Raw genomic sequence first — 26,033 nt, forward strand, 5'->3', positions numbered from 1 at the left:
CTTTTGAAAAATGTATGAAAATCTTTCAACATGGAAACGATTGTGCAAAAACAATTACGATTATCAAACATATAATTTTCCAAATGTCTGTCTGTCTGAGTGTCTGTCTGTCTGAGTGAGTGTCTGTCACAGCGTTTCTCCTCAGTGGCTGGAGCAATTGATCTGAAATCGCATCACCATTAGCATATGAACACACCTAACATAACTGTGAAGCCCGTTTGTCACTTTCACAAATCATATGCTGTATATTAGCATTTGTATGGTGTATCTATATCTATTCTGCATCTAGCTTGAGGCATATCTATTCTGCATCTAGCATGAGGCAACATGTTTAACCAGCTCTGTGTGTGTGTGTGTGTGTGTGTGTGTGTGTGTGTGTGTGTGTGTGTGTGTGTGTGTGTGTGTGTGTGTGTGTGTGTGTGCAGGCGGGTGGGCGGGCAGGCGGGCGGGGGGGGGGTCTGTTGTCAGGCCCTGTTACAGATGTTGTCCAAAAATCATGCAGATCGGTACACAGTAAACGAAACGGGTATTTCTTACATTGATGCTCCTACATATTATCATGCAAGCACCAGTTAAAGTTACTTTCCATCCCTCATATACTGTGTGCAGTGCACATCCCATAACCCACACACTGCACATCATTTCAGAGCTCATATCTTTGAACGGGTAAGGGCTAGTCTCAATTAAGACTTAACGTACTAAACTGTCCACACTGTTACTGGCAAGTGATCAGATCAGATGTATGTATTCAGGCATCATTAATCTATCAGCATTGGTTGCTGTGGTAAGGACGTAATGACATAGTGACTCACTTTCTTTAACTAGTGTTATACTTCTGTTCTTGTTCTCTACCCATACCTGTAGCCAGGGGTGTCGCACCAAATTCGGGGCCCTGGGTACAAGGATTCACTGCGGGCCCCCCATGAATGTTCTTCATAGGGGGAGGGGGTTTAACCCATTTAGACAGGGAACGCATTATTACGCATTATTTTGTGCTTTAACCATTGAAAAGTGCTGCGCTTCGAGCTTGTACATCTGCTATTTTTGAAAAATCGTGAAAGGTTTTTGAATATTTCAAATCCTTTCAAAGGTTTTCTTAAAAAAACGTATGTTTCTATGTCTGTGGTGCTCAAACCTTTTCATGTGAAGGACCCCCAAAATGATATGTATTTGGCCACGGACCCCCATCTCAAAATATAGTTCCGGGGTCCCCCCCATAAGCTAAATTTGAGTTACAAAAAATACATAAGATTTGCACACATTTTCACGAGTTTTCAAAAATAGCAGATCTACGAGCTCGCAGCGCGGCACTCGGTGCCGCTCGAGTGCCGCGCTGTGAGCTTGTATATCTGCTATTTTTCAATAGTTAAAGTATAAAATAATTAAGGCCCCCTCCACCTTGGGCCCTAGTAACCCAGTCCCACTTTCTCCCCCCGTGTGACGCCCCTGCCTGTATCATAGTTTTATCCTTACCGAGGTGCTGCTATGACAACCGAATTCCCCTGAGGATCAATAAAGGTCTATTCAACTGACTTGAACGATCAGCTCAACGTGACTTAAGTGTCTGTTGACGAGGATGAGGCAGCCTTGGTGTTTCTGACGTGTCTCTCTAATTGGCTGGCGCAGATTGGCCTTTCAAGCATGGAGGAAGATGAAACAGGTATTTGCATCTCAGTCAGTGTGATCGTCATTAGCAGCAACACACTGATGCTGAACTCTAGCTTCTTCCATTGTAGTAGTTACATTTATTACAACGTCCCATGAAGTATAGATATGTTTGGCATGTAGCCTATTTAAATACATAATGCCTTTTATTCTTAAGTCTTTATAGATTAAATAGTGACTCTCTTTACTAGTAAAGATTGTATTAGTAATGTCATAGGAAACGTCTGTCTGGATCACTAGCTGCGTTTCCATAAAGTCTCTTAATGCGCATTAAATCCTTTTATGGAAACACTTCAAAATGATCCGCAAAAACCTTTATCCGCTTGGAGGAGGTGGATTTTGAGGCTTTAATGAATAAACTAAATGCGCATTTGTGAATGGAAACGGGTCAGAAAATAAATGCGAATAAATTATGACGTTCTGGTCCATATCGGCCTCCTATAACACTTTCCCCCGCCGCTTAATTAATGTCCATTGTATAGCGTTAGCCCACAAAACAAACCGGTTGTTACACACGGAGTGACCCTTCGTCATCACACCGTGTTGCGTGCCAAAAGAAAAGTGGCCGATCGATCTTCAAGCTCACAGCAGCTCGCATCCGCGACGCTGCAGGATGAGTGTGTAGTGAGTCACAGCAGTGCTCACGTCTCGGATTCGGTCTGAAAAAATCAGCCCCATCCCATCTCTGTGCACTGTGTGCAAGCCCGCGGGAAGTATTTACAGCAGGTCGGTCAGACGGACCCAGGCAGGATCTCACAAGAATCGTATTTCATCAGTTTAATGGAAACAGGCTAAATTTGCTTTGTCTTTATGCGCATTTCTGATAATTCGCTTCGCTTCCCTAATTCGAATACGTTTATGGAAACATGACTACTGTGGCTTAGACCAGTCCAAATCTCAATCCATTTGTTAGCACCATCTGCGTTAATTGTTTCTCAACAGTCTCACTCACACACACACACACACACGCACGCACGCACGCACGCACGCACGCACGCACGCACGCGCGCACGCAATTGGATTTAATGGAAGGTCTGATGCAACGCTCTAAATGGAGACCCTGGTTAAATGCGGTCCCAAGTAGACTCACCGCCGACTCCGCCTCTCGTCTCTTCCTGGCGATGTCCGTGGATGAACTCTCCCGATGTTTTTCCAGGTCTCTGGTGAGAGAGAGACGAGAATAAAATCCAACATAAAAAGGCAGAATTGAAAAGGGGTCTCTCAAGATAACTCCGGCACAATGATATGCATAGAGCTAATTCCATTAATTTTAAATAGCCCGACTTCTGAAATTAAACTGCAACATAAGGGATGGTTCCTTACTCTTCCTTCTGGGCGCGCACGTAGGGCCTGATAACAAGCCTCTGAATGGCCAGGTAGAAGACCAGCGGTCCCACTGTGGCGTAGAACACGGCGCTGGGCAGCAGCTGGTCCGTCAGGTGGATGGGGAAGAAATATGTCTGACTGGCTCTGTTTAACCTGCAGACAGGGAGATGGTTTTACTTCATTTTGTTCATTTACTTCAACCCTATATAGATTTCGGCCATATATACATTTCCACCATTTGAAAATAGCCGATCTACAAGCTCACAATGCGTCGCGTTGCGAGTTTGCGACGCATTGTGAGCTTGTAGATCTGCTATTTTCAAAAGATTTTTCAACATTTTATTCATTGGAAAACCTGTGAAATGGGAGATTCTGCATAATGAGTACTTTCAACTATTATTGGTACTTTAAGTACATTCTGATACCAATACTTTTGTGCTTTTACTCAAGTACATTTTAATTCCGAACCTCTACTTGTAGCAGAGTATTTCTATATTGCAGTATTGATACTTTTACTTAAAGTAAAGAATTTTATTTGAATTTGAATCCCCCTCCCTCATAAAAAGGAACGGCTCCGTACTGCGAACCGGATCCCATCGTTCATTTCAAAGAGCCGCTCCAAAGACTTGATTCGTTCGCGAACGTCCCACCTCTACACACAAGCTATACACCCTTCACCTGAATTTTAAAACCATCGGCCAAAAAAAACAAAGTAACAAACCAAGGAGGCTTTCACACACAGCCCGTTTTGAAAGCTCCAATTGAACCTTGGTGTGGTCCAAACAAACGCATTCTGGTTCATCTCTACCATTTGGTCACGGAGTGGTTCAACCGGAACCCTGGAGTGGTCCAATTCTAGTCATGGAAACGCCATTCTAACCAATGGCAGGAAACATGACATGTATTGGTAGAAGAGAAGAAATCACTTTTGTGTGGGGCTGAAACATGCTTTTTCGATTCATTAAAAAAAGTGAATCCACAATTCAACAAGCACATCACTTATGTGCACCTGCTAGAGTTGAAGGGCTTGTGTCTAGTCAATATTGGATGGTCAGTTGTCGCAGATGCATCACAGAAGACTGGCCATCAATACAGTTTGTCAAAGAAAGCTCACAACCCAATGCTTTTAAACTGTTTACAGGCAGAGCAAACACGATGATGAAAACAAAATGGTAGTGAAGCACTATCTGTGCTTTTTGTTAACATTCTATTTGATTTATTGCTTATTATTGCCAAGGACAGCGTGCAATTAAAAGTAATTGCACCAGAAGTAAGCTACAGTAGCATCTCATTTGTATCCACTGTCCCTGGGACAAGAACAAAAACCACCACAAAACAACATCAATTACACCAAAAGAAACATTACGATACACAACAGTCCCAACAGTGTGAGGACAAATAATCAATATGCCAAATATAATAAAAAGACAAGGCAATTATTGATGGTGACACATTTGCGCTAACAAAGTTGAAGCTGGTTTTAAAACCCATTCAGAACGGGTACACATTGTTGTCTATTATTATTTTATGATTTAACCATTTAAAAATAGCAGATGTACAAGCTCACAGCGCGGCACCGAGTGCCGCGCTGTGAGCTTGTAGATCTGCTATTTTTTTTTTTTAATCGTGAACATTTGAATTTTGACCCGATTTTGACCCAATTCTATAAGTGTCTTTTGAATCCTTCAAAGGTTTTTTTGAAAAACCTATGTATCTTTGTCGGTGGTTCTCAAACGTTTTCATGTCAAGGACCCCCAAAATGTTGTGTATTTGGCCACGGACCCCCCCCCCCCATCTCAAAATATTTAGTTCCAGGGACCCCCCCAGAAGCAAAATTTGAGTTAAAAATAGCAGATCTACAAGCTCGCAGCGCGGCACTCGGTGCCGCGCTGCGAGCTTGTATATCTGCTATTTTTCAATAGCTGAAGCATTCAATAACTCTACGCCTAAATGGGTTAAACTCTGTACAACATCCAGAATTTCTCAAGTTTGTGGATATTGAATTCCATTTTCTCACTATTTTGACAGAGAAAAGCAGACTGTCCAAAGGCTGTCCTTCTGAACTGAGGTGCCCAGACAGCCACCCCTGGTAGGTTGCTCCAGGCCTAATGGCACAGCCACTATCAAGGTCTCTCTAAGACAAAAAGTTTGAAAGATAGACAAACTTTTTGTGCCCAAGGCACACCAAAGGGCATGTCAACATCTCAAGTAAGTGTTTTCACTTTTATCCACTTACAGATGTACCATTTCAAAACTTCCTACACGTCCTGTCTTTGGCAAGATAGTAGATTTCCAGTGGATTGGCAGAACATTGAGCTTGTAGATCAGCTATTTTTGCTATTTATATGACCTTCTCTGACTCAGAAGTTTAAATCTACCTACTCTGCTTATGGAGTGGTTTCTTGCCATTTTGTGTGGGTTTCTGCAAAAATACGCTCCAGAAAATGTAGAAAGGCAAAACAGGGAAAGAAACCTGTTGAAAAAAGGCATTTGCAGGACCTAAAATATTTCAGTATTTCATACTTTAAAGGGGGCGTGACACGGCCAAAACAGCTAATTAAGGCTATCAAATTAGCCAATTTTTTTAATGATGTCATGTACCCCCATGTTAAATGACCCAATCAAATTCATTTATTGTAGTTACTGTACTGAAAGTAGTACTTTCTGTACAGTAACTGAAAAATTAATTTGATTGGGCTAATATGGGGGGAGGGGCGGAGTCGATTATCCATATCATTATCTTTTGAAACTGCCCCAAAAAAAGCTGTCCGAGGTGTCTTTCCGACTTTCTAAACCAACTTTAAAACTATCAGTTCTAGGGGTAAAAAATATATAGCATTCGCTATAAAATCAATGGTTAGACCGATAAAAAAGTACATGTCTTCTTCAAAAAAGGTGTCAAAAAAGGTGTACGAGGGTCAACACGCTTCTCCCCGTCTATGAGACGGTTTTGTCGGCCATACCCTGCTGTCTCTTGCCCTAACCTGACTGGAGCACCAGACTGACCGGAGCAAGCCATGTCCTGCTCCGGTCTGTGCGCTGTGCTCACCGGAGCACAGCGGCCGGACTGAGGTCCGTGCGTGGCTCATATCATACACTCTGTGTGTGTGTAGCCTGTGTGTGTGTGTGTGTGTGTGTGTGTGCTTTCGCGCGCGCGTGTGTGTGTGTGTGTACACACACAATAGCTCTCGCAAATAGCCGTGCGGTGCAGCCATAGTGCAGCGTTAGCCGGGCTACACGCTAACAACAAGCCATCACGTTGTGCACGGCACCGCACGACGGACGAAGTATACATTGCGCGGCACCGCACGACGGACGAAGTATACATTCACTACTAACTGATACGGCCCCGCCTCCTTTTCAGACTGTTTGAAGAAACACCACGTGACCTACTGTATCATAATGTTACATTTCGGCCGGTGTCGGCACTCCTTTAAGAAAAATAGCAGATCTGAAATATCAGTTTTTCTAAGGTCAGGGTATGAGAATATGAATACATTTTAACAAAGTAAAATAAAAAACGTTATTACAACTGGTTTTGTGCCAGGGAGGGACCCCTCAGAAAAATGAATTATTACACAAATTTAAAACACTAGAAGCTGGGCGGCCCAGCGTCTAGTCGGCGACCTGGCCAACTCGGGAACGATGTAAATAGAGAATGAATGCCCCGCCCTTTAATGCAAACCCCATTATACCTGTTGTCATAGGACCTGTTTTGACCATCTGTTTGCCTGTGTCCATTTATGCCCATATATGGAGATATCTGTATCTGTCTGTCTGTCGGCGTCCATTTTATGTCCATATATGGAGATCACTGCAGATATAGTTCTGGGTCCATTTTATGCCCATATGCCCATATATGGAGATATCTGTCTATTTGCGTCCATTTTATGCCTGCCCCACCCTTTAATGCAAACCCCAATATACCTGTTGTCATAGGACCCGTTTTGACCATCTGTTTGCCTTCTGTTAGCCTTTGTCCCCACCCTTTAATGCAAACCCCAATATACCTGTTGTCATGTTGCCGTTTTGACCATCTGTTTGCCTTCTGTTAGCCTTTGTCCCCACCCTTTAATGCAAACCCCAATATATGGAGATCTCTGCACACACAGTACCGGTTGCGGAAAACTCTGATGTCAGACATCAGCTCCGCATTCGGGGATTCATTTTATGCCCATATCTGGAGAACGCGCGTGCCGGTGGGAAGAACGGTTCTCGAGATTCACATACATACACACATTCACAGAGATTTTTTGTTGACTCCTGGCGTACGTGATGTCAGAGACTTTTATGAAGTGATGTCACAATGAGTCAGCGATTGTGCCGATTTCCTCAGGAACAGCCTGATGTTAACAATCAGCTCCGCGTAAGGAGATTCCGAACGTTTCGCGCCGCTTCGGGAAAACCGCATGCCGAGTCGGGCCGAGGCCCGGCACTGCACTCCGCGCCGCAGCGGGGAACGCGCGTGCCGAATCTGAAGCCGGTGGGACGAACGGTTCTCGAGATACGCGGATTACAAACAAACAGACAGAGATTTGTCGCATTTATAGATAGATTTTATATTTTTCAAATACTATCAAAATGAGCACACTGTTAGCTTGTAGATCTGCAATTCTTTTGAATATCCAACATATAATGGATACAGTGGTTAAAATATTTTGATTTTATGTTAACTACTTTAGTTGGGGAACCCCCACAAGGACCCGTGGGGGTACACAGAGCCCACTTTGAGAACCAACTATTTGTACTTTTAGGATGGATTTAAAAATGTCCAGCATGTTCTGCTTTATTTGACAGGGACAGTGAGTAGAGAGACAGGAAAGGCAGGTCAAGTAGATGACGTGCAGATGAGATGACATCAGATTTGACAAGGTAGATCGATTGAATTGACTTCGATGAATTGAACACACAGGACCCAAATGGAAACAAGCCATAGCGTTTTCTTTTCTATACATTTTTGGACCTTTTTCTGCAATGATATGGCATGCGCTCTACCAGGTGATCTACCGGGGAGAAGAACAAAAGTCCATTTAAATTAAAGATATGGCATTTGATTATTAATATTAATATCTTAAAATTGCTAAGGAATCCTATAAATCCTCAGGGGGGGAAGTGGATATTATTACCAGGATTACATGCACATCCATGCACAATGTCTGATTTGAACAGATGATAATCTGGCAATGAAGTGCACGAAAACGCTGAGACGTTCAGAATATTCAAATATATACACTCTGATGTGCTCCAGATAGAAGAAGATCTACAGGTCCACCACAACCATAACTAAGATGGGTAGGGGTGGGACGATATGAAAATTTCACATCACGATTGTTGTGACAAAAGAAATCGCGATTTACGATATTATCGCGATAATCAAAAACCTAGCTGATCTACAAGCTCACAACACGTCACAAGATCGGCTATTTTTTGGCAAAGACATTTTATATAGAGTGAAAAAAAGACTATCAAGTATGTTCATTATAAGTACCTTTTACCAGAGGGTTTCAGTGGTACCGTATATGCAGCTCTGCAAATATAAGGTGAATTGATCCCAGTGCATGATGGAGGATTTCACAATAAATTAAATCTCCAGGATGCGATTATCCTGAGTGTTTTTATCACTTATCGTCCCATCCCTATAGATGGGACTCCGTAGTTCCTCCAGTTTCACTCTAAAGTCTGATTCACACGTCTTTGCATGGCGCACCGAAGCATAAATCAGGCTTAACTTTTGGACCAATAATCGAAAAGCATTTGTGAATGTGAATCAATGTGAATTATGTGGGAAAAAAACAATATGATATTCTGGTCTGAACCAAGGACAAGGACTGTTTCTTATTAAAAAGAAAATGCAAATAACAGACATGAGATATGCTTACTTGATTTTGAGAGAGACCCCTTGTGGCACTCCGACGCTGACGGTGGCCCCCAGGACGCTGTGTCGACTGATCTTGGTTTCAGCACCGTACTCCACTACAGTCCCAAAGAAACCTGATCTGCAACACAGAGACACCGTGACTGCACTTTTAAACCATTTAAGGTGCATTCAAACCTGAAGATAAAGGTCGCGCTGGTCAGGTCTAAAGTCCTGTCGGAATCAAGGCGAAACACCCAAAGCATTTTCGTGTCTCTGGACAACATCAACGCTGATTGGCTGTAAGGACGCGATGGGTGGGGTGGGGGGAAGCCAAGGTCGCTTCAGTTGGAACGACTTGTGATTTTTGCAAGTCGACTAGACTCAGTAAAAAGTTGAGTTGAAGTCGACTTTATCGTTTGATGACGTCATCACATCACACACGACCCCCCAATTATTTTGGGGGGTCCCCAGATGATTAACTTGATGTGAAACATTGTTTTCTCACTCAACTGTAAACAAACAAACCAACATAACGTTTAAGTGTATAGAGGGTATCTGCACATTTATAAAGTGCCAATTTAATTTAAGGACTTTTTAATACCTCTAAAATGGAAAATTAAACATTGTCCAAATTGTCAAATATATAGAGGCAGAAATTGTGAAAATAGCCGATCTACATGCTCACAACACAACGCCTGAGCATGTAGATCAGCTATTTTCACAATAGAAAGTATTTTTTCTTTTTCTTTTCTTTTTTTTTCTTTCGACTTTCTCTGGTGGGAGTCGACTTGTGTAATGAAGTCGACTGAGTCGACTTGTCGACTTTTTCGTTAATGCCCTAATGTCTTCTAAATCCTAAATCAGTTTTTGGAAAAACGTATGTCAGTGATCAAACCTTTTCCATGTCAAGGACTCCCAAAATGATATGTATTTGACCAACAGAAGCAAAGATTTGAGTAAAATAATGTTCGCTTTAAAAATTTATATATTCAAAGATCTGCAAAAGATTTCAATTTTTTTCTCTACAAGCTCATAGCGCAATGAGCTGGTACAGTTACAGTATATCTGCTATTTTTGAATTGCAAATCGAAAATGACATAGATGTTTTCCCGGTTTTAATGGGTTAAAAGAGAGAGACGGCACCTACGATGTGTGGGAGCCCTGCGGCTGCGAGTGGCTCCAAGTCCACATTTAAGCTGGCTTTTCAGTTTAAAGTTTGTCTCCACCTAAAGTACTCCATAACAAACACAAATCATGGCTGCCATTGCCAAAGGGCTGCAGAGGATACTTTTTAGCCCTAACGTGAGCCACAGGCAACACACGATCCGAGACTGATGTAAATCCGGACTCCTTCGGCAGGAGTGGCAGACTCCCAACAGCACAAACTATTCCAAAAGGAGAAGGCTGGTTGCACCATAACAGCTCTAGTAGCCGTATTGACTCGCCAGTGGGGGAGGCAATTAGATCTGTAATCTGTACAAGCTCAAGAATGTAATAATGAATTAATAGCCCGATTATGAAGTGTCACTTTCACTACACGAAAACATAATATCCCTATTCTGGGGTGAACATTCTTCAAATATAGCAGATCTACAAACAGCGACACAGTGGGTGCGTTTATATGCACAGATGTATTCCACTTATATTCGGAATGACTGCTCATTCAGAATAGAAATGCTCATATAAACGTTTAGGAATGGCCATTCCGGTCTGACCCGAATGAATTTTCATTCTGGTCTGAAGAGGTGGTTTATGCCGTTTCAATCGGGATACATTTGTCATATAAACGCTCCATTCGGAATGAACTGCTGTCTGAACTGCCCCCCCCCCCCCCCCACCCCCCTTCTCCGACCTGAAATAGGCCTACTTTGCGCATGCCCATAAAGTTCTATTCCGAATGAATCCTTTGGTCATGTAAACGACAGTGGAATGAGGGATACTTGTATTCAGGTCCCATGTAAACGTTTGGGTATGAAGCTCTATTCGGAATAAGTTCATTCTGAATGCCATTCTGAATGTGCATATAAACGCACCCATTGTGATCTTACAACATACATACATACAACATACTGAACACATACTTTATAGATCCTTTGATCTTGGTTTGGTCATCATCCTGGAACTTGTACTGGAGGCTCATCATCAGGAACGTGTGAGGTATGCCGAGCTGCACAGACCAAAGAGCAGAGGTTAGCTGAACAGTGTTGTCTCTTTGTTATTAAAAAAAAGCAAGTCTCTTGCACACCTACAGGTGCGTAGGATTAGACCAAACGAGGTCCAACACAGAAAAAGAAAACTCCCGCACAACCGTCTTCAAATGCAATAAGAAATGTTTTAAAATGTGAAATCACAACGTTTCCGTCTTCCCATTAAAAACCTTCTTTTTTTATTGCATAACTGCTGTCAGGCTGAAACCTCCTAACTCCAAAATGTTCATTTTCGGGAAAATGAGCTCAAGACGTGGAGACGTGAGGAGGTTTTGACCGAAGGACATTTTACTACTTTTCATTGGTTCAATATTATTTTAACCAACACACAGACGTAAAGGGTGTTCAATAGCACTTATTTATGAAAAAAAACAGAGGGCCAATCGGGTGGAGTTCGCTGGTTTGGCAGAAAGTGTGGAGTTAGGAGGTTTTGTCCCAAGCACTTTTTACTACTTTCCATTGGTTCAATAGTATTTTAACCAACACTCGGATGTAAAGGGTGTTCAATAGCCCTGATTTATGCCCCAAAAAATCTAAAACCTCAAAAATGGAGTTAAGAGGTTTTGGCCAGACAGTGACGATATGAAGACAGTGTGCGGGAGTGTTTTTCTTTTTCTGTCTTTATTATTATTGACCGAATTCACGTTACGCAACTTCCTGGTGCTGACGTCACGGTTGAAGGGGAAAAACTACTGTAATATCCCATAGAGTTAACACAGAAATCGCAAATTTAATGCAATTTAAGAATAGTAATGTATAAAATACGGCTAGCATGATCAAGAACACAAGATAGTAAAAGGCACAAAGCGTTATAATTTACTTTACCGTTCGAAATAATGATTTGTTGGCTTTAAGTCCAGCAATTTCTACGTTATTTTACCCTCCAAAGCTGACGTCAGCACCAGGAAGTTGCTGAGAAATTCGCTGAGTGCGCGTGCCTGGGCGGGCCGTGAATAGTGTCTATTAGAAGAAAAAAGTGTAAGGCCTCGTTGCCGAGCTGACCTGCGCGGCGAAGGTAAAGTGTGTGCGCTTGGTGTCCCTGACGACGCTAGTGTTCATGGAGGACTGGACGCCCCAGCGCCACTGCAGGTAGCCCATGGTGTTCTTGTCCAGGTGACGGGCCAGCACGGTGGTGACGCCAGGACGCACCCCCCGGGACGAGAACTGGAGGCCGCACTGGGCGGTCAGGAAGCTGGTGGGTGGTGGGGCACAACCATTTCAAAATGTTAACAACTAAAGCAGGGGGTCCTCCAAATCTTTGTGTGATAGCTCACAACGCTATCACACAAGCTTTGTGTGACAAGCTGAGCTTGTAGATCGGCTATTTTTGGCAAAGAGCTCTGGTGCAGAGGGGAAAAAGAGCACACTAAGTACAGAGTGAAAGGTCAGGTTTATTCAGCATTGACGGTTCAAGTGGTTAAATATCTGGAAACACACATTAACACACATTAACATGAATTCAAAATACACTGATGATTGTCCTGTCAAACAATGAAACTATTTGGAACTATGAAAAAGGTTGTGGGGGTCCCTGCTTCATCTCTCTCAGCTAAGGGGTCCTTGGCCTGAAAACGTTGAAGACCCCTGAACTAAAGCCAGGTCTATGCTTCATGAAACAACGAGAACGTGACGCAACACTTTCTTCCAGGGGCGTCATTTGGGCTTCCAGGGTGTTGCCTTGGCAACACCCTAGCTTTTTCATAAAAAATATAATTTTGTCAATTATGCATTTTTCTCCACCACAAACGTTTGCAGGACAGTAGCCTACATAGATGAATTAGGCCTACATTCTGTGTAGAAATCCATGTAGCACTGCATCTCTAGCTTGATTCTCCTAAATTGAGTGCAGGCTTGTACAGTAGATTGTCTATTTTTGGTGTGCAACGTCCGTGCGCGCACATGTGCATTCAACGAGCCTAACCGCACAGACATGTGTGTGTGTGTGTGTGTGTGTGCATGCATGCATGCGTGTGTGAGAGAGTGTTGCTGCATATAGTAACTATACAGCTATCTGCAGCTCCTTGTTGGACTGTTGTGTGGGGAATAAACAACCGAAGCTGTAATAAAAATCACCTAAACCCGGATAAAACCAGAAGATTTTCGCAAACTCCATTCTTTTCAACACCCTAGATATTGGTCAAATTACGCCTCTGCTTTCTTCACAGTTGAAGATGCGTTGTTTTTGTTGAGTGACAGGAGGTTGCGAGGCGCTTCATCACCAAAGCATAAATTAGGCTTAACCGCTTTCAACCTGGAGCGAACATTTGCCGACGTGCAGGCTCAAAATGTGCCGCAATGCGCTATGAGCTTGTAGATTAGCTATTTTTGGCAAAGCTATTTTCTATACCAGGGCGGGGTTCCCAAACTTTTTTGTCTCAGGGCACCCCATAAATATATGTTTTTAATCCAAGGCACCCCAACATTATAATTTTCACTCCCAGCACCTTATATTTATAGCATATCGTCGTTGTCGGGTGGAAACCTTGTATGTCCAAAACCGTTCGTTTTGTATTTATCATTTATAAAATGTTCTAAACTAGTGAAAACAGCCGATCTACAAGCACACAACGCCTCGCATTGCGAGGCGTTGTGTGCTTGTAGATCGGCTGTTTTCACCAGTTTTGTGCGACAGCCTTGTATGATGAAGCAGGGCTTTGCTTTACCAAAAGACATACACATTTGTAACTTGGAGATACGAGGTTTCTGCCCGACAGTGACGATATTTCAGTGATTATGTTGCGAGGAAAACGTTGAGATAATAGCCATTTTGTTTAGAACTGACTGAAAATAACTTTGTACTTCAAGTTTAAAATGATACTAATTTTTTTTTTCAAGTGTCCAAATAAATTCCAAATATTATCAAATTATCTTGCGGCATCCCTGGACTGCCGTCACGGCACCCCAGGGTGCCCCGTCACCTACTTTGAAAATCCCTGTTCTATACGTACCAGCGTTGTGTCAGGTTTCGGAATATCTTCAACCCCAAGAGAGGACCGTGAGAATCTCCAGCACCGAGCTCCAGCTGTTTCAAAATGAACCACAGAGCACCAGAGAATAAAGGTCACATTTCTTGTGTGTGAAATAGAGAAAGCAAGAGGGAGCAGAGATGGAGCATTACAGTGGTAGTTTTCAAAGTGGGGTTTGGAGACCTCCAGGGCTCTTTTAGGCAGTACCAGGGGGTCCCCCGCTACAGTAAATTCAATGGGGTCATGCTCAAGCTACCTCAACCCTATGTTCCCTCAGCCTTATGTTCCCTCAGCCCTATGTTCCCTCAGCCCTATGTTCCCTCACTCCCTAACAATTTATTATACACTATGTTCCCTCAACCCTATGTTTCCCCCAGCCCTATGTTCCCTCAATTCCAAAATAGACCCTATGTTCCCTCAGCCCTATGTTCCCTCAACCCAAAAATAGACCCTATGTTCCCTCAGCTCTATGTTCCCTCAGCCTGCCCAGGATGGTGTCTCTAGTCGGGCTTGAGTCGCGGAGGGTGGTCCCTGGAGCTCCGGAGGTTCCAGGGACCCCCTGGGCTGGTTCTCCCTGCCCCTGCCTTATAATGTTAGCCAGTGCCTAAAGTGGGCACTCCCTCCATCACGGAGGTATAGAGGCCGGCGCCGAGCGGCGCCCTGCCCAGGAGGGTGTCTCTAGTCGGGCTTGAGTCGCGGAGGGTGGTCCCTGGAGCTCCGGAGGTTCCAGGGACCCCCTGGGCTGGTTCTCCCTGTCCCTGCCTTATAATGTTAGCCAGTGCCTAAAGTGGGCACTCCCCTCCATCACGGAGGTATAGAGGCCGGCGCTGGGTGGCGCTCTGCCCAGAAGGGTGTCCCAAGTCGGGCTGAGGGTCCGGCACGTCGGCCCTGGTGCTCTGGTGGTCCGTGGACCCCCGCCGGTCCCTGGGGAATCCTCCCCGTGTCCTCCTTTGAAATTCTATCGGGCGGTAAAAGCAAACACCTAACAGAACGGAGCTCTCCCCCATCTCCCCTCTGAGGGGGGAAAAAGAACCAGGATTTGGGAGGCACCAGTGCCATCTCGTGTATGGGAAAGAGAGTGGCTCTCGGTGGGGCAGGCCGACGGCGGCGCCGCCCCTCCCGACGGAGCCTGGAGGTGGTTTAGGAGCCAGGGCTCCTCTCCCTCCTCCTTCCTTTGAAAAACTCTCCTGCAGTAAATGGGACCGGAACACCCTCCATCACGGAGGTATAGAGGCCGGCGCTGGGTGGCGCCCGGCCCGGGAAGGTGTCCTAAGTCGGGCTAGAGGTGCGGAGGGTGGTCCCTGGAGCTCTGGAGGTTCCAGGGAACTCTGGAGGTTCCAGGTTCCAGCCCAAATAGGGCTGAGGGAACATAGGGCTGAGGGAACATAGGGTCTATTTTTGGTCTGAGGGAACATAGGGCTGAGGGAACACAGGGGCCTATTTTGGGATGAGGGAACATAGGGCTGAGGGAACATAGGGCTGAGGGAACATAGGGCTGAGGGAACATAGGGCTGAGGGAACATAAGGCTGAGGGAACATAGGGTTGAGGTAGCTTGAGCATGGACCCAATTCAATTATTACAATACAAAACATTAACGGAAAATGGTGGGTTTCGATATCGCCACAAGTCCATTTCTTGTTGTCACAATGTTATTTTAAAGCAAGTTCCATATCAGATCCCTTGGACAGAATATTTTGAATTGGGGCTAATCAATTTAAAACTGGAGGTTTGTGATAGGGATGGGGCGATATGAAAATGTCATATGACAATTATTGTGACAAAAGAAATTGCGGTTTACGATATTATCGCGATAATCAAAATCCAATAACCTGGGGCGGAACATTTGCCAAAAAATAGCAGATCTACAAGCTCACAACACGTCGCAACGCGTTGTGAGCTTGTAGATCGGCTATTTTTTGGCAAAGACATTTGATAGAGTGAAAAAAGACTGTATCAAGTACGTATATTATAAGTACCTTTTACCAATTATAGAGGGTTAAAGTGGTACCGGATATGCAGCTCGGCAAATAAAAGGTGAATTGATCCCAGTGCATGACAGAGTACGATATCGCGATAATTTAAATCTCCACGATACGATTATCGTGAGTGTTTTTTATCACGATGAACGATAATATAGCGTATCGTCCCATCCCTAGTTTGTGATATGAAAAACATTGAACACTGACTCCTACATTACAGAATATATATATTTAACCCATTTAGAACGGGTACACATTTTGTGTATTATTATTTTATGCTTTAACTATTGAAAAATAGCAGATATACAAGCTCACAGCGCGGCACCGAGTGCTGCGCTGCGAGCTTGTAGATCTGCTATTTTTGAAAAATCGTGAAAATTAGAATTTTGACCCGATTCTATAAGTGTCTTTTGAATCCTTCTAAGATTTTTTGAAAAACCTATGTTTCTATGTCAGCAATCTGGCCAGCTACCGTCAAGGAAAAGGTCATTTTCACTTAACTGGAGCTCAGTTAGTCTGTTCTTGAGAGACAACTATGTCAGTGGTTCTCAAACCTTTTCATTTTCCAAAATTACATTTATTTGGCCACGGACCCGCATCTCAAAATATCTAGTTCCAGGGACCACCCAGAAGCAAAATTTGAGTTACAAGCGATCGCTTTTGAAAATACATATATTCAAAGATTTGCACACATTTTCACAACTTTTTCAAAAATAGCAGATCTACAAGCTCGCAGCGCGGCACTCGGTGCCGCGCTGTGAGCTTGTATATCTGCTATTTTTCACTGGTTAAAGCATTCAATAATTCTAGGCCCTAAATGGGTTAAAAAAAAGTAGTCTAGATGAAATGACCGCAGTGCGGACAGCACCAGGCGAGCGGTACAATCAGTACTGACCTCCCCCCAGCCCTTCGCCGAGGTGACTCTTCTTAAGGCCAAGTTAATGTTTCCACCTCCGTTTCCATTGTGAGTTGACAGAGAGCCAGAAAGAATGGCCGTGTCTTTTGTGGTGAGAGGAGCCTGAAAGAGACACACGCAAGCACACGCAGTAAGTCTCCCGGGGTCTGTACGAGGGCAGAGAGGTCCATCAACTTGAATGTTTTCAACCAGGGCGACCCTACTTTATAAAAAGGCGAAACTTTTCACGAATAGTGAACAGAGCCAATCTACAAGCGCACCCAACGCACCACAGTGCATTTTGGGCTTGTAGATAGGCTGTCTACACTATTTCATTTGGCATATATCAAAGTATATACTGTATATAGGGCTTAAATGATTAAACGATTTCTCTCACAACTAACTATAGACTTGATATACTGCAGGTTTGCACAGCAAACCATACACATTTTCATAATAAACACATTCCCTGGCTCAACTTATATACAGATCAATCTAAAAAATATATATATTGTGTAAAAGTACATTTTCTTCTGTAATAGCCTATATATAATATATCCTAGATTCATTGTGCATGCAGTGAAATATTCAAAGCCTTTTTTTACATGCGACCACTAAAAATAAGGAGTTATAACAGAGAAATGTCACACTTCTGAAAGGTTATGTTAATTAATGCACTCAGTACTTGGTCTGGAATACTTTTGAACAAAAGTCTTCATCAATGGGGCGTGGAATGAGGGTGCTTTGATTGCTTAAGCTCATCTGTGTGGTTGAGTCTGGTGTCTCTCATCTTCCTCTTGACAACACAATACAGATTCTCTGTGAGGTTCAGTTCACAGCACACCAGGTGGCTGGTCAGTTAAGCCCAGTAACACCATGGTCAGTACACCAGTTACTAGCTGTTTGCCAGGTGCCAAGTGCTTCTGGCAAAAGGAAATCATGATCTCCATAAAGCTTGATGATGTACGGAAGCAAAGTGCTCTAAAATCCCCTGGTAGATGGCTGTGTTGACTATGAACTTGATAAAACACAGTGGACCAACACCAGCAATACAATGCAATGCTGGTTTGCTCCATACTGTGTTTTATCAAGTTCAGAGTCAACGCAGCCATCTACCTGGGGATTTTAGAGCACTTTGTGCTTCTGTACATTGACAAGCTTTATGGAAATGATGGATGATTTCCTTTAGCCAGAAGCACTTGGCACCTTCCCACAGAGCCAAAACTACTAGTAACTGGTGTACTGACCATGGTATTACTCGGCTTAAATGACCAGCCAACAGAACCCCACAGAGAAACTGTGTTGTGTTGACAAGAGGAAGATGAGAGACACCAGACTCAAACACACAGAGCTTAAAGCCTCTATCAAAGCAAACCTGGGCTTCCATAACAACTCAGCAGTACCACAGGCTGACCACCTTCATGCCATGCCCCATTGATGAAGACATTTGTTCAAAAGTATTCCAGACCAAGTACTGAGTGCATAAGTTAACATAACCTTTCAAAAGTTTGCCATTTCTGTATTATACATCCTTCTTTTGAGTGGTCGGCGTGTAATATTCTAATATTTTGAGATATGGATTTATGATTTTCATGAGCTGTATGCCATAAAAATCTAAATGAAAACCAAAAAAAGGTTTTGAATAGTTCACTGCATACACAATGAATCTAGAATATATGAAAGTTAAACAATATATATATATATATACAGTATATATTACAGAAGAAAACTAACTTTTACACTATATTCAAATGTTTTAGATTGATATGTAGACTCTGTGATATGGGCATTGATCTTACCCCTATATTTTGTTATGTACACCTCTACTGTGATATGTGCATCTTACAGTGCCTCTATAGATTGTGACGTGTGCATCTTACCTCTATAGATTGTGATATGTGCATCTTACAGTACCTCTATAGATTGTGACGTGTGCATCTTACCTCTATAGATTGTGATATGTGCATCTTACAGTACCTCTATAGATTGTGTTGTGTGCATCTTACCTCTATAGATTGTGATATGTGCATCTTACAGTACCTCTATAGATTGTGTTGTGTGCATCTTACCTCTATAGATTGTGATATGTGCATCTTACAGTACCTCTATAGATTGTGTTGTGTGCATCTTACCTCTATAGATTGTGATATGTGCATCTTACAGTACCTCTATAGATTGTGATATGTGCATCTTACAGTGCCTCTATAGATTGTGACGTGTGCATCTTACCTCTATAGATTGTGACGTGTGCATCTTACCTCTATAGATTGTGACGTGTGCATCTTACCTCTATAGATTGTGACGTGTGCATCTTACCTCTATAGATTGTGACGTGTGCATCTTACCTCTATAGATTGTGACGTGTGCATCTTACCTCTATAGATTGTGACGTGTGCATCTTACCTCTATAGATTGTGACGTGTGCATCTTACCTCTATAGATTGTGATATGTGCATCTTACAGTACCTCTATAGATTGTGACGTGTGCATCTTACCTCTATAGATTGTGATATGTGCATCTTACAGTGCCTCTATAGATTGTGACGTGTGCATCTTACCTCTATAGATTGTGATATGTGCATCCTGTTGATCTCAACGTGTGGGAGCCCACCGCCGGCCACTTCCTCAAAGTCTTCGTCATAGCGATCAAAGAGGTCCGTGGCATCAATACCCACACTGATCATTCCCTAGAAGACACACACTTTCATTCATTATAACAGTGGTTCTCAAGCTTTTCAGGCCGCGACCCCCCCCCCCCCCCCCCCCCCCCCAAATAATCATATTTTAACTGGGGACCCCCCCACCCTACGAGCACTAAAAGTTGAGGAATTACATTTTGTATAACACGGTTCTATTGTGACAATAGCAGATCTACATGTTCACAACTGCAGTGGTAACTACGCCGCGATGCAAGACTTTGTAAGCTTGTAGATTGGCTATTTTCACACGACATCAATGTACGACAAAGCATAAACTAATCGATTTAGTAAATTATTTAAAAAATATATTTCAAAAAGCTCTTCATGAATATTTGACTAATCAAAAAGTAATCAAAACCAGTAAGACTCCCTAATCGGGAGATAAGCGACTCTCAGGTTGCATACACAAACTTAAGAAGGCGATTGTAGCCAATCAGGAGGGAATATGGGAAATGGGACAGATCCATGTTGACGACATGACTTTATAGATAATGCGTACAGCTTTGCGTGATTTTAGTCAAAAATCTGTAGGAGCAGTGTCCAAAAATGTGTTTTGGTGGCGCTTGAAGAGGTGAAATCAGGGCTGGAGGATGTGAGTTGCCATCCAAGGAGTGTCTGTGCAAAGTTTGGCATGGATAGGGGCAACGGTTCCGGAGATACGAGTAGGGCCAAAAGTGTGACATGACATGACGTGACGTGATGTGACGTGACGGACAGACAGAGTGACGGAGGGAGGGACAGCCGGTGGAGTTTTGCATAGTAACTTGCGACCTGACGGTCACCAACAATAATCACTAAGAAATATATCAACAGCTGCAGCGCAGGTTGAGGCTCGTCACACGTCACAGCCACTAATGACACCCCGTCAACTCACCTTTGGATTGGTTCTTTGCTGAAGCCGCCGTTCCTCCCTCTCCTTCTGAAGACGCTCATACTCGTCTCGGATCTCGGCCGGCGTTCGTCTTCTCTCCACCACCTGGTGAGGAGGAGCAACTGTGTTGTTTCAGACTCTCAATAGAATAGTGTTGTTGTGACATATCAACATTTGAGTGTCACCCATTTTGTTACCTTCATACTTAGTCTTTTGGTAATAATTAATTTAATGGTTATGGTGCGTAAACATTTCATTTAGAATAATATAAAACTATTTACAATTTGAGCATTTAGCAGACAATCTTATACGGAGTGAATTACAAGTGCAAAATAAGAGTAAGCATGAACCTCAACCTAGTCAACAAATGATTGTGTAAATAGTTCCAACTTCTCATAAAACAATAGTGAGTGCAAAGAGAACGATGTAGTACTTAAAATGAATTAGTTATGCCACTAACAAACCACTTGCCTAAACTGTATACTTGCATTAACCTTATTCTTCAACAAATGGGTAGTTCTCAACTCAATACCTTCAAATAAGACCAATGGTAATGACACAGATTACGGTATGAAATCCCTTGACAGAGGGGAAATTGAATCATTACAAACAGGTTTACCTCCCATCCTTCAACATCCAGTCCTCTCTTTCCATATATATCATAGATGGCCCGAGACTGTGGATCACTAAGAACTAGAGAGAAGAGAGACCATCATTAATGTCAGTAATAAACGCATAGATGGTAGAAAGACAGACGACATTTTGAACTAGGTCTTTCATAGGTACATCCCATACAATATTAGTAAATGGTGTCTTTCTCCAGAGCACTTTACAACATATCGTCGTTGTCGGGTGGAAACCTCGTATCTCCAAGTTCTTTTGCAAAGTAAAGCCCTGCTTCATCGTACAAGGCCGTCGCACAAAAGTAGTGAAAACAGCAGATCTACAAGCACACAACGCCTCGCACCCGCGAGGCGTTGTGTGCTTGTAGATCGGCTGTTTTCACTAGTATAAATCATTTTTAAAATGAAAAATGCAGAACGAACGGTTTTGGACATACAAGGTTTTCACCTGACAACGACGATATATTACATTCACACACCGACGGAAGAGGCAACCATCCAAGGCTCTACTGATTGTTACACTTAGTTATTAGGGTTCAGTGCAGGGGTTAAAGTTTAGGGCTTACAATATATTATTTTTGAAAAATGGCACACGCAGCGCACACCAATATTTGGGGTGTTTCCCTGAAGTTCTGAACTGCCTTCACTGAATGTGTGTGTGCCAATTTTCTAGAAGTATCTTCTGAAGTTATGTTGTATTCTATTGTTAGTCTGGCCAATTCAAATACTCATAGAAATATTTTTTTTGCGGATCTGCTGTTCTGCACTGATCTCAGAAATAGCCCCTATGGAATCCTCAAGACTGAAATCAGTCCCAAGGACTGAGAACTTTAACCCCTGGTTAAGTGTCATGTTCAAGGACACATGGAAAGAGTAGAACAACATACTGTACATGAAAGCGTTTTTTTTTTTCTTTGTTACCTTCATAAGCTTGATGTACAAGATTAAATAATTGCTCTGCTTGTGTCTTCAGCTCAGGGTCGCGGTGTTTGTCCGGGTGGTACAGCATACACAACCGCCTATAAGCTTGCTTTAGCTCCTCCTGTGTCGCCTAAAGCACAACAGCAAAAACAGATTTATTTATTTTTACATTATTTTTAAGGGTGATCATCAGTCGGGTGACTTCATGCTTCATGAATCCAACCGTATCTCCTTTGCATATGCAAGCCATAAGATTCCTCAGTATAAATGTATCCATTTGTATTCGAGAGTGTATCTACAGTATATGTAACCAAATGGGTCCATTTGGTTAAATGTATAAGCTCCCAACGTTAAATGAATGCAGGAGGATTATACAGTGCATAGGTCTTGAAAAGTAATTCTGACTGACAGCCATTTAAGTTGTAATTCTATACATACATTAATTTTTTGCTTGAATTTATAACATAACATATGTGGCAATATTTTGTGTTTGTTTTTTGCCTCAACATGCCTGGCACACAGCATGTAGAGTAAAAACTGAACTGTTAACATCAGTTTGCATAATACAGGTTCACGCCACAATCTGTAACTTTTATGTTTGACCCAGGTCTCCTGCATGAGACATAATAGTCAGCATTCTCTCTCTCTCTCTCTCTTTCCCCCCCTCCATATAGTTACAGCCTACTATAATAAGAGTACTACAAAAATGTATATGCTTTGTTTCTTCAACAACAGAAAATAAAGTAAAACATATTACATTGACAAATTAGCAGGTGCATATGACCATGTGATTAATTACCCCACACCTGTGTGCAGACTGTGCACTGAAGGTGAAGGATACAATGGTATATATCACAGACATTCTAGGGCGTTTTCTGTCAAAACTTACAAATGGATAATATCCTACTACTACTACTACATGATGGCAAGCTCAACTAGAGTCGCAGCAATTCATTATTGGGTGAGTAAAACAGATTAAAATGTCACCCGGTGACTCCTCCTCGCAAAAATGCATGGAATGGAATGTTCTATATGGCTGTGTTTCTCAAACTTTCAAACGTCAAGGTCTCCCCTTAACTCTGACAGTGTACAAATGGAACCAAATGAGTTCATTTGGTTCCATTTGTACACTGTCAGAGTTACAGACTTGCATGGGTCAATTTAGACCCCCATAAAGGAACCCACAGAGTCCACTTTGAGAACCACTGACTTCTATGGTACAAATTACATGCAACGTATGGGCGAATATATTAGCCTTTCTCCATTATAAATGTATATTCATATGCTTTTAGGTCATAATATGCAGCTATAGGTGTAATTATGAATTTGCACTGTGTCGCCTTTTCAGTTAAAGTAAACTGAAACTGAACGAAACCTGGATTTGACTTGACGTTAGCCGGCCGGGCTAGCTGGTGCTAAACGAGCTACAAGTTTCGTAAGTTTCAGTGTGTGTACACAATGACATCTGTCATCATGGATGATTGACATGTTAGCCTGCTGCCCGATGCTCACACAACGAAGCCTCGACGATCGTCACTAAAGAGAACACATCAAAAGCCAAATAGGTATTGTTATTGATTGTATGTTACAATATGATCATCATAACCTCCTCAGAGTCACACAGACAGAGAATCAATGTCGAGGGTCACCAGATAAAACGTGTCGTCGGACTTGTGCCCTTAAAACGGCCACGGTTCCGCGCGATCACCGTTCCAGAGCGATCAGAACATGAACGTCTGTTCGCAGAAGCATGAATGTCACGGGTCGTCTCTTTGCGTTACCTCTCTCCTGACGTTTAGCAGGGAATAATAATCATCATTATCAATCTCTTCATCCTCCAAGGCGGGCGCCATGTTTACAACCTGTCATGTCTTTCTCTGCGGGTTGATAAAGAAAGCGATCTGTGGCGCCTATGCCTTGCCGCCCCCCTCTGGTCTGGAGGAGTGCGTACTGTCGGTGAAGTTACCTTAACCTTCTAGGATGGATGATAATTTACTACTTATACTTATTAATATTTTTGTATAGATTATTTTTTGTATCAAATTATGTAGAGCACTGGTTCTCAAACTTTGAAATTTGAAGGTCTCCCCTTAACTTTGACAGTATACAAATGAAACCAAATGAACCCATTTACTACTAGGATTGATAACTACTTACGTAGCCTACTAATATTTTTGTATTCAAATTATGTTGAGCACTGGTTTTCAAACTTTGACATTTGAAGGTCTCCCCTTAACTTTGACAGTGTAAAAAAGAACCAAATGGCCCCTAACGGGTCCCATAAAGGAACGGAGAGTCCCTGAGTGAAATCCACTTTAACGCCACAGCATAATATGTGTAATATAAATCTCTCGATGACGTCTTTTAGAATGTGAAATGTGAGCTTAAAGCAATGAATGGACTTCTTTTCTTTTGAAGAATGTGTCAACGTTATTAAACTGTGATGGAAAAAGAGGAGAAATATGGCAGACCAGGCTCTCACGAGGGTTTTGGATTTCAAAAAGGCTTTTATTAAAGCAGTCTAGAACACCGATGCATATTGGCTTACGTCTTAATCGAGGTGTCTGATTATTCATATGTGCTTTTTCATGACAAACTTAAAACCAGTTCACTTTTTTTTCTTTAGCCTACACCGGTGTTTTGGACACGAAACCAGAACAATCGGTTCCTTGTCGATTACATTATTTACACTTGCTGTTGTTACTGTATGATTGTACGATTATAAACATATTGTAGTAGGCTAGAATCAAAACCTCACTCTAGGTGAAGTCTCATGAGGTTTCACAACATAACATTTTTTGGGAGTGATTCAGTTACACCTGTTGCCAGCGGTGTTGAAGAGCTGGAGGTGGGAATAACAAAACATATCTTGAAGGTGTAGGCACTCAGATCTTCTGGTTCTTATGATTAACATGTGTATTCTAGAGTTGCCTGGTGAACAGAACTGGTTGAACCCCAAACGTGTCACGTACTGGTACTGGGGATACACCCATATACTGTACCTGTGACGTAGAGTTTTTTATGTTTAATGTGTCCAAAATGATGGTCGGTTGAAGATGTTTCATGTATTAAGTCATGCTTACATTGTAAAGATTTATGCAATTTGTTCTGGTGGTTCATATTATGATTACCGGTATGTACTTGTCTTTCTCCTGTGATTTTCTTTTATATCTTATAATCTTTATCCCACGATTTTGCAACCCATTATCACCCAGTGCCAATTGCCTGCTCTCCCTCTGCCGCGCCTGGGGAGACAACAATCTGACCTCATGCTTCCTTCAATTAGTAGTTCAAGTTGTTTCCTTTCACCTGACAGGGGGGATTTTCCCTGGGATATACGTAGCGCGTGGAAGGAACACGTTATTCCAACCAGTTCCTTTCCCCTCCATTTGTTGCTGTTTTTACTGTTGCTACATTAAAAGATATAAAATAACAAGTGTGAAACCATAGACATATTCAATCATAGCTAAAGTATTTGGATTTGGAGGTATTGAGGTATGACATTTTATCGCACAGCCCCAGAGAACATGTAGAACATGACCTGTACTTGCCCGATGGGCAAGTGCCTCTGAGACCTTAGTGTCAACTCCTGATATGTATTTGACCGCGGACCACCATCTCAAAATATTTTGTTCCAGGGACCCTGCGAAAGAAATGTTTGAGTTACAAATGTTATTTTTTTGTTATCAACTTTTTTATTTTGTTCAAAGCATGAATGTTACCACTAGAGTAACTTCTTGAATCATATCCTTGAGCTTATCTACAATGCCCGACCACATAATAATGTTGTCCTCATTCGCTTTGTGTAATCCTGCTGTTGACTGCTCTGAGTTACAAATGTTATGAGTTCAATTATTATATATATTATTCAATTATAATAGCACAAATGTTAATTTAGAAACAAATAGCTGATCTACAAGCTTGCAGTGAGCTTGTATATCTGCTATTTTTTAATAATTAAAGCATTAGTAAAACGCGAGAAAACCGACCTCACTCTAAGGGCACATAGGCGAACCACATGGT

At 42.4% G+C, this 26,033-nt stretch overlaps 1 protein-coding gene across 1 annotated transcript in view; it reads right to left on the reverse strand.

Moving 5' to 3' along the window:
- The window catches only part of LOC308291349 (dnaJ homolog subfamily C member 11), a 32,004-nt gene extending 8,113 nt beyond the window's left edge, over positions 1-23,891 (reverse strand). Inside the window, exons 1-12 of the mRNA XM_080733341.1 lie at positions 23,792-23,891; positions 22,011-22,140; positions 21,086-21,159; positions 20,470-20,571; positions 19,455-19,583; positions 16,897-17,019; positions 14,004-14,077; positions 12,058-12,247; positions 10,930-11,015; positions 8,871-8,987; positions 2,989-3,144; positions 2,756-2,825 (exon numbers count right to left, since the gene is read on the reverse strand). Coding sequence (XP_080589467.1) covers positions 2,756-2,825; positions 2,989-3,144; positions 8,871-8,987; positions 10,930-11,015; positions 12,058-12,247; positions 14,004-14,077; positions 16,897-17,019; positions 19,455-19,583; positions 20,470-20,571; positions 21,086-21,159; positions 22,011-22,140; positions 23,792-23,863 — 1,323 coding nt within the window. The 5' untranslated portion in view covers positions 23,864-23,891. The remainder of the gene's footprint in view (positions 1-2,755; positions 2,826-2,988; positions 3,145-8,870; positions 8,988-10,929; positions 11,016-12,057; positions 12,248-14,003; positions 14,078-16,896; positions 17,020-19,454; positions 19,584-20,469; positions 20,572-21,085; positions 21,160-22,010; positions 22,141-23,791) is intronic.
- Between the last annotated feature and the right edge of the window lie 2,142 nt (positions 23,892-26,033).

Source organism: Nannobrachium achirus (genome assembly GCF_963921795.1).
Source record: "Nannobrachium achirus genome assembly, chromosome: 9".
NCBI lineage: Eukaryota > Metazoa > Chordata > Actinopteri > Myctophiformes > Myctophidae > Nannobrachium > Nannobrachium achirus.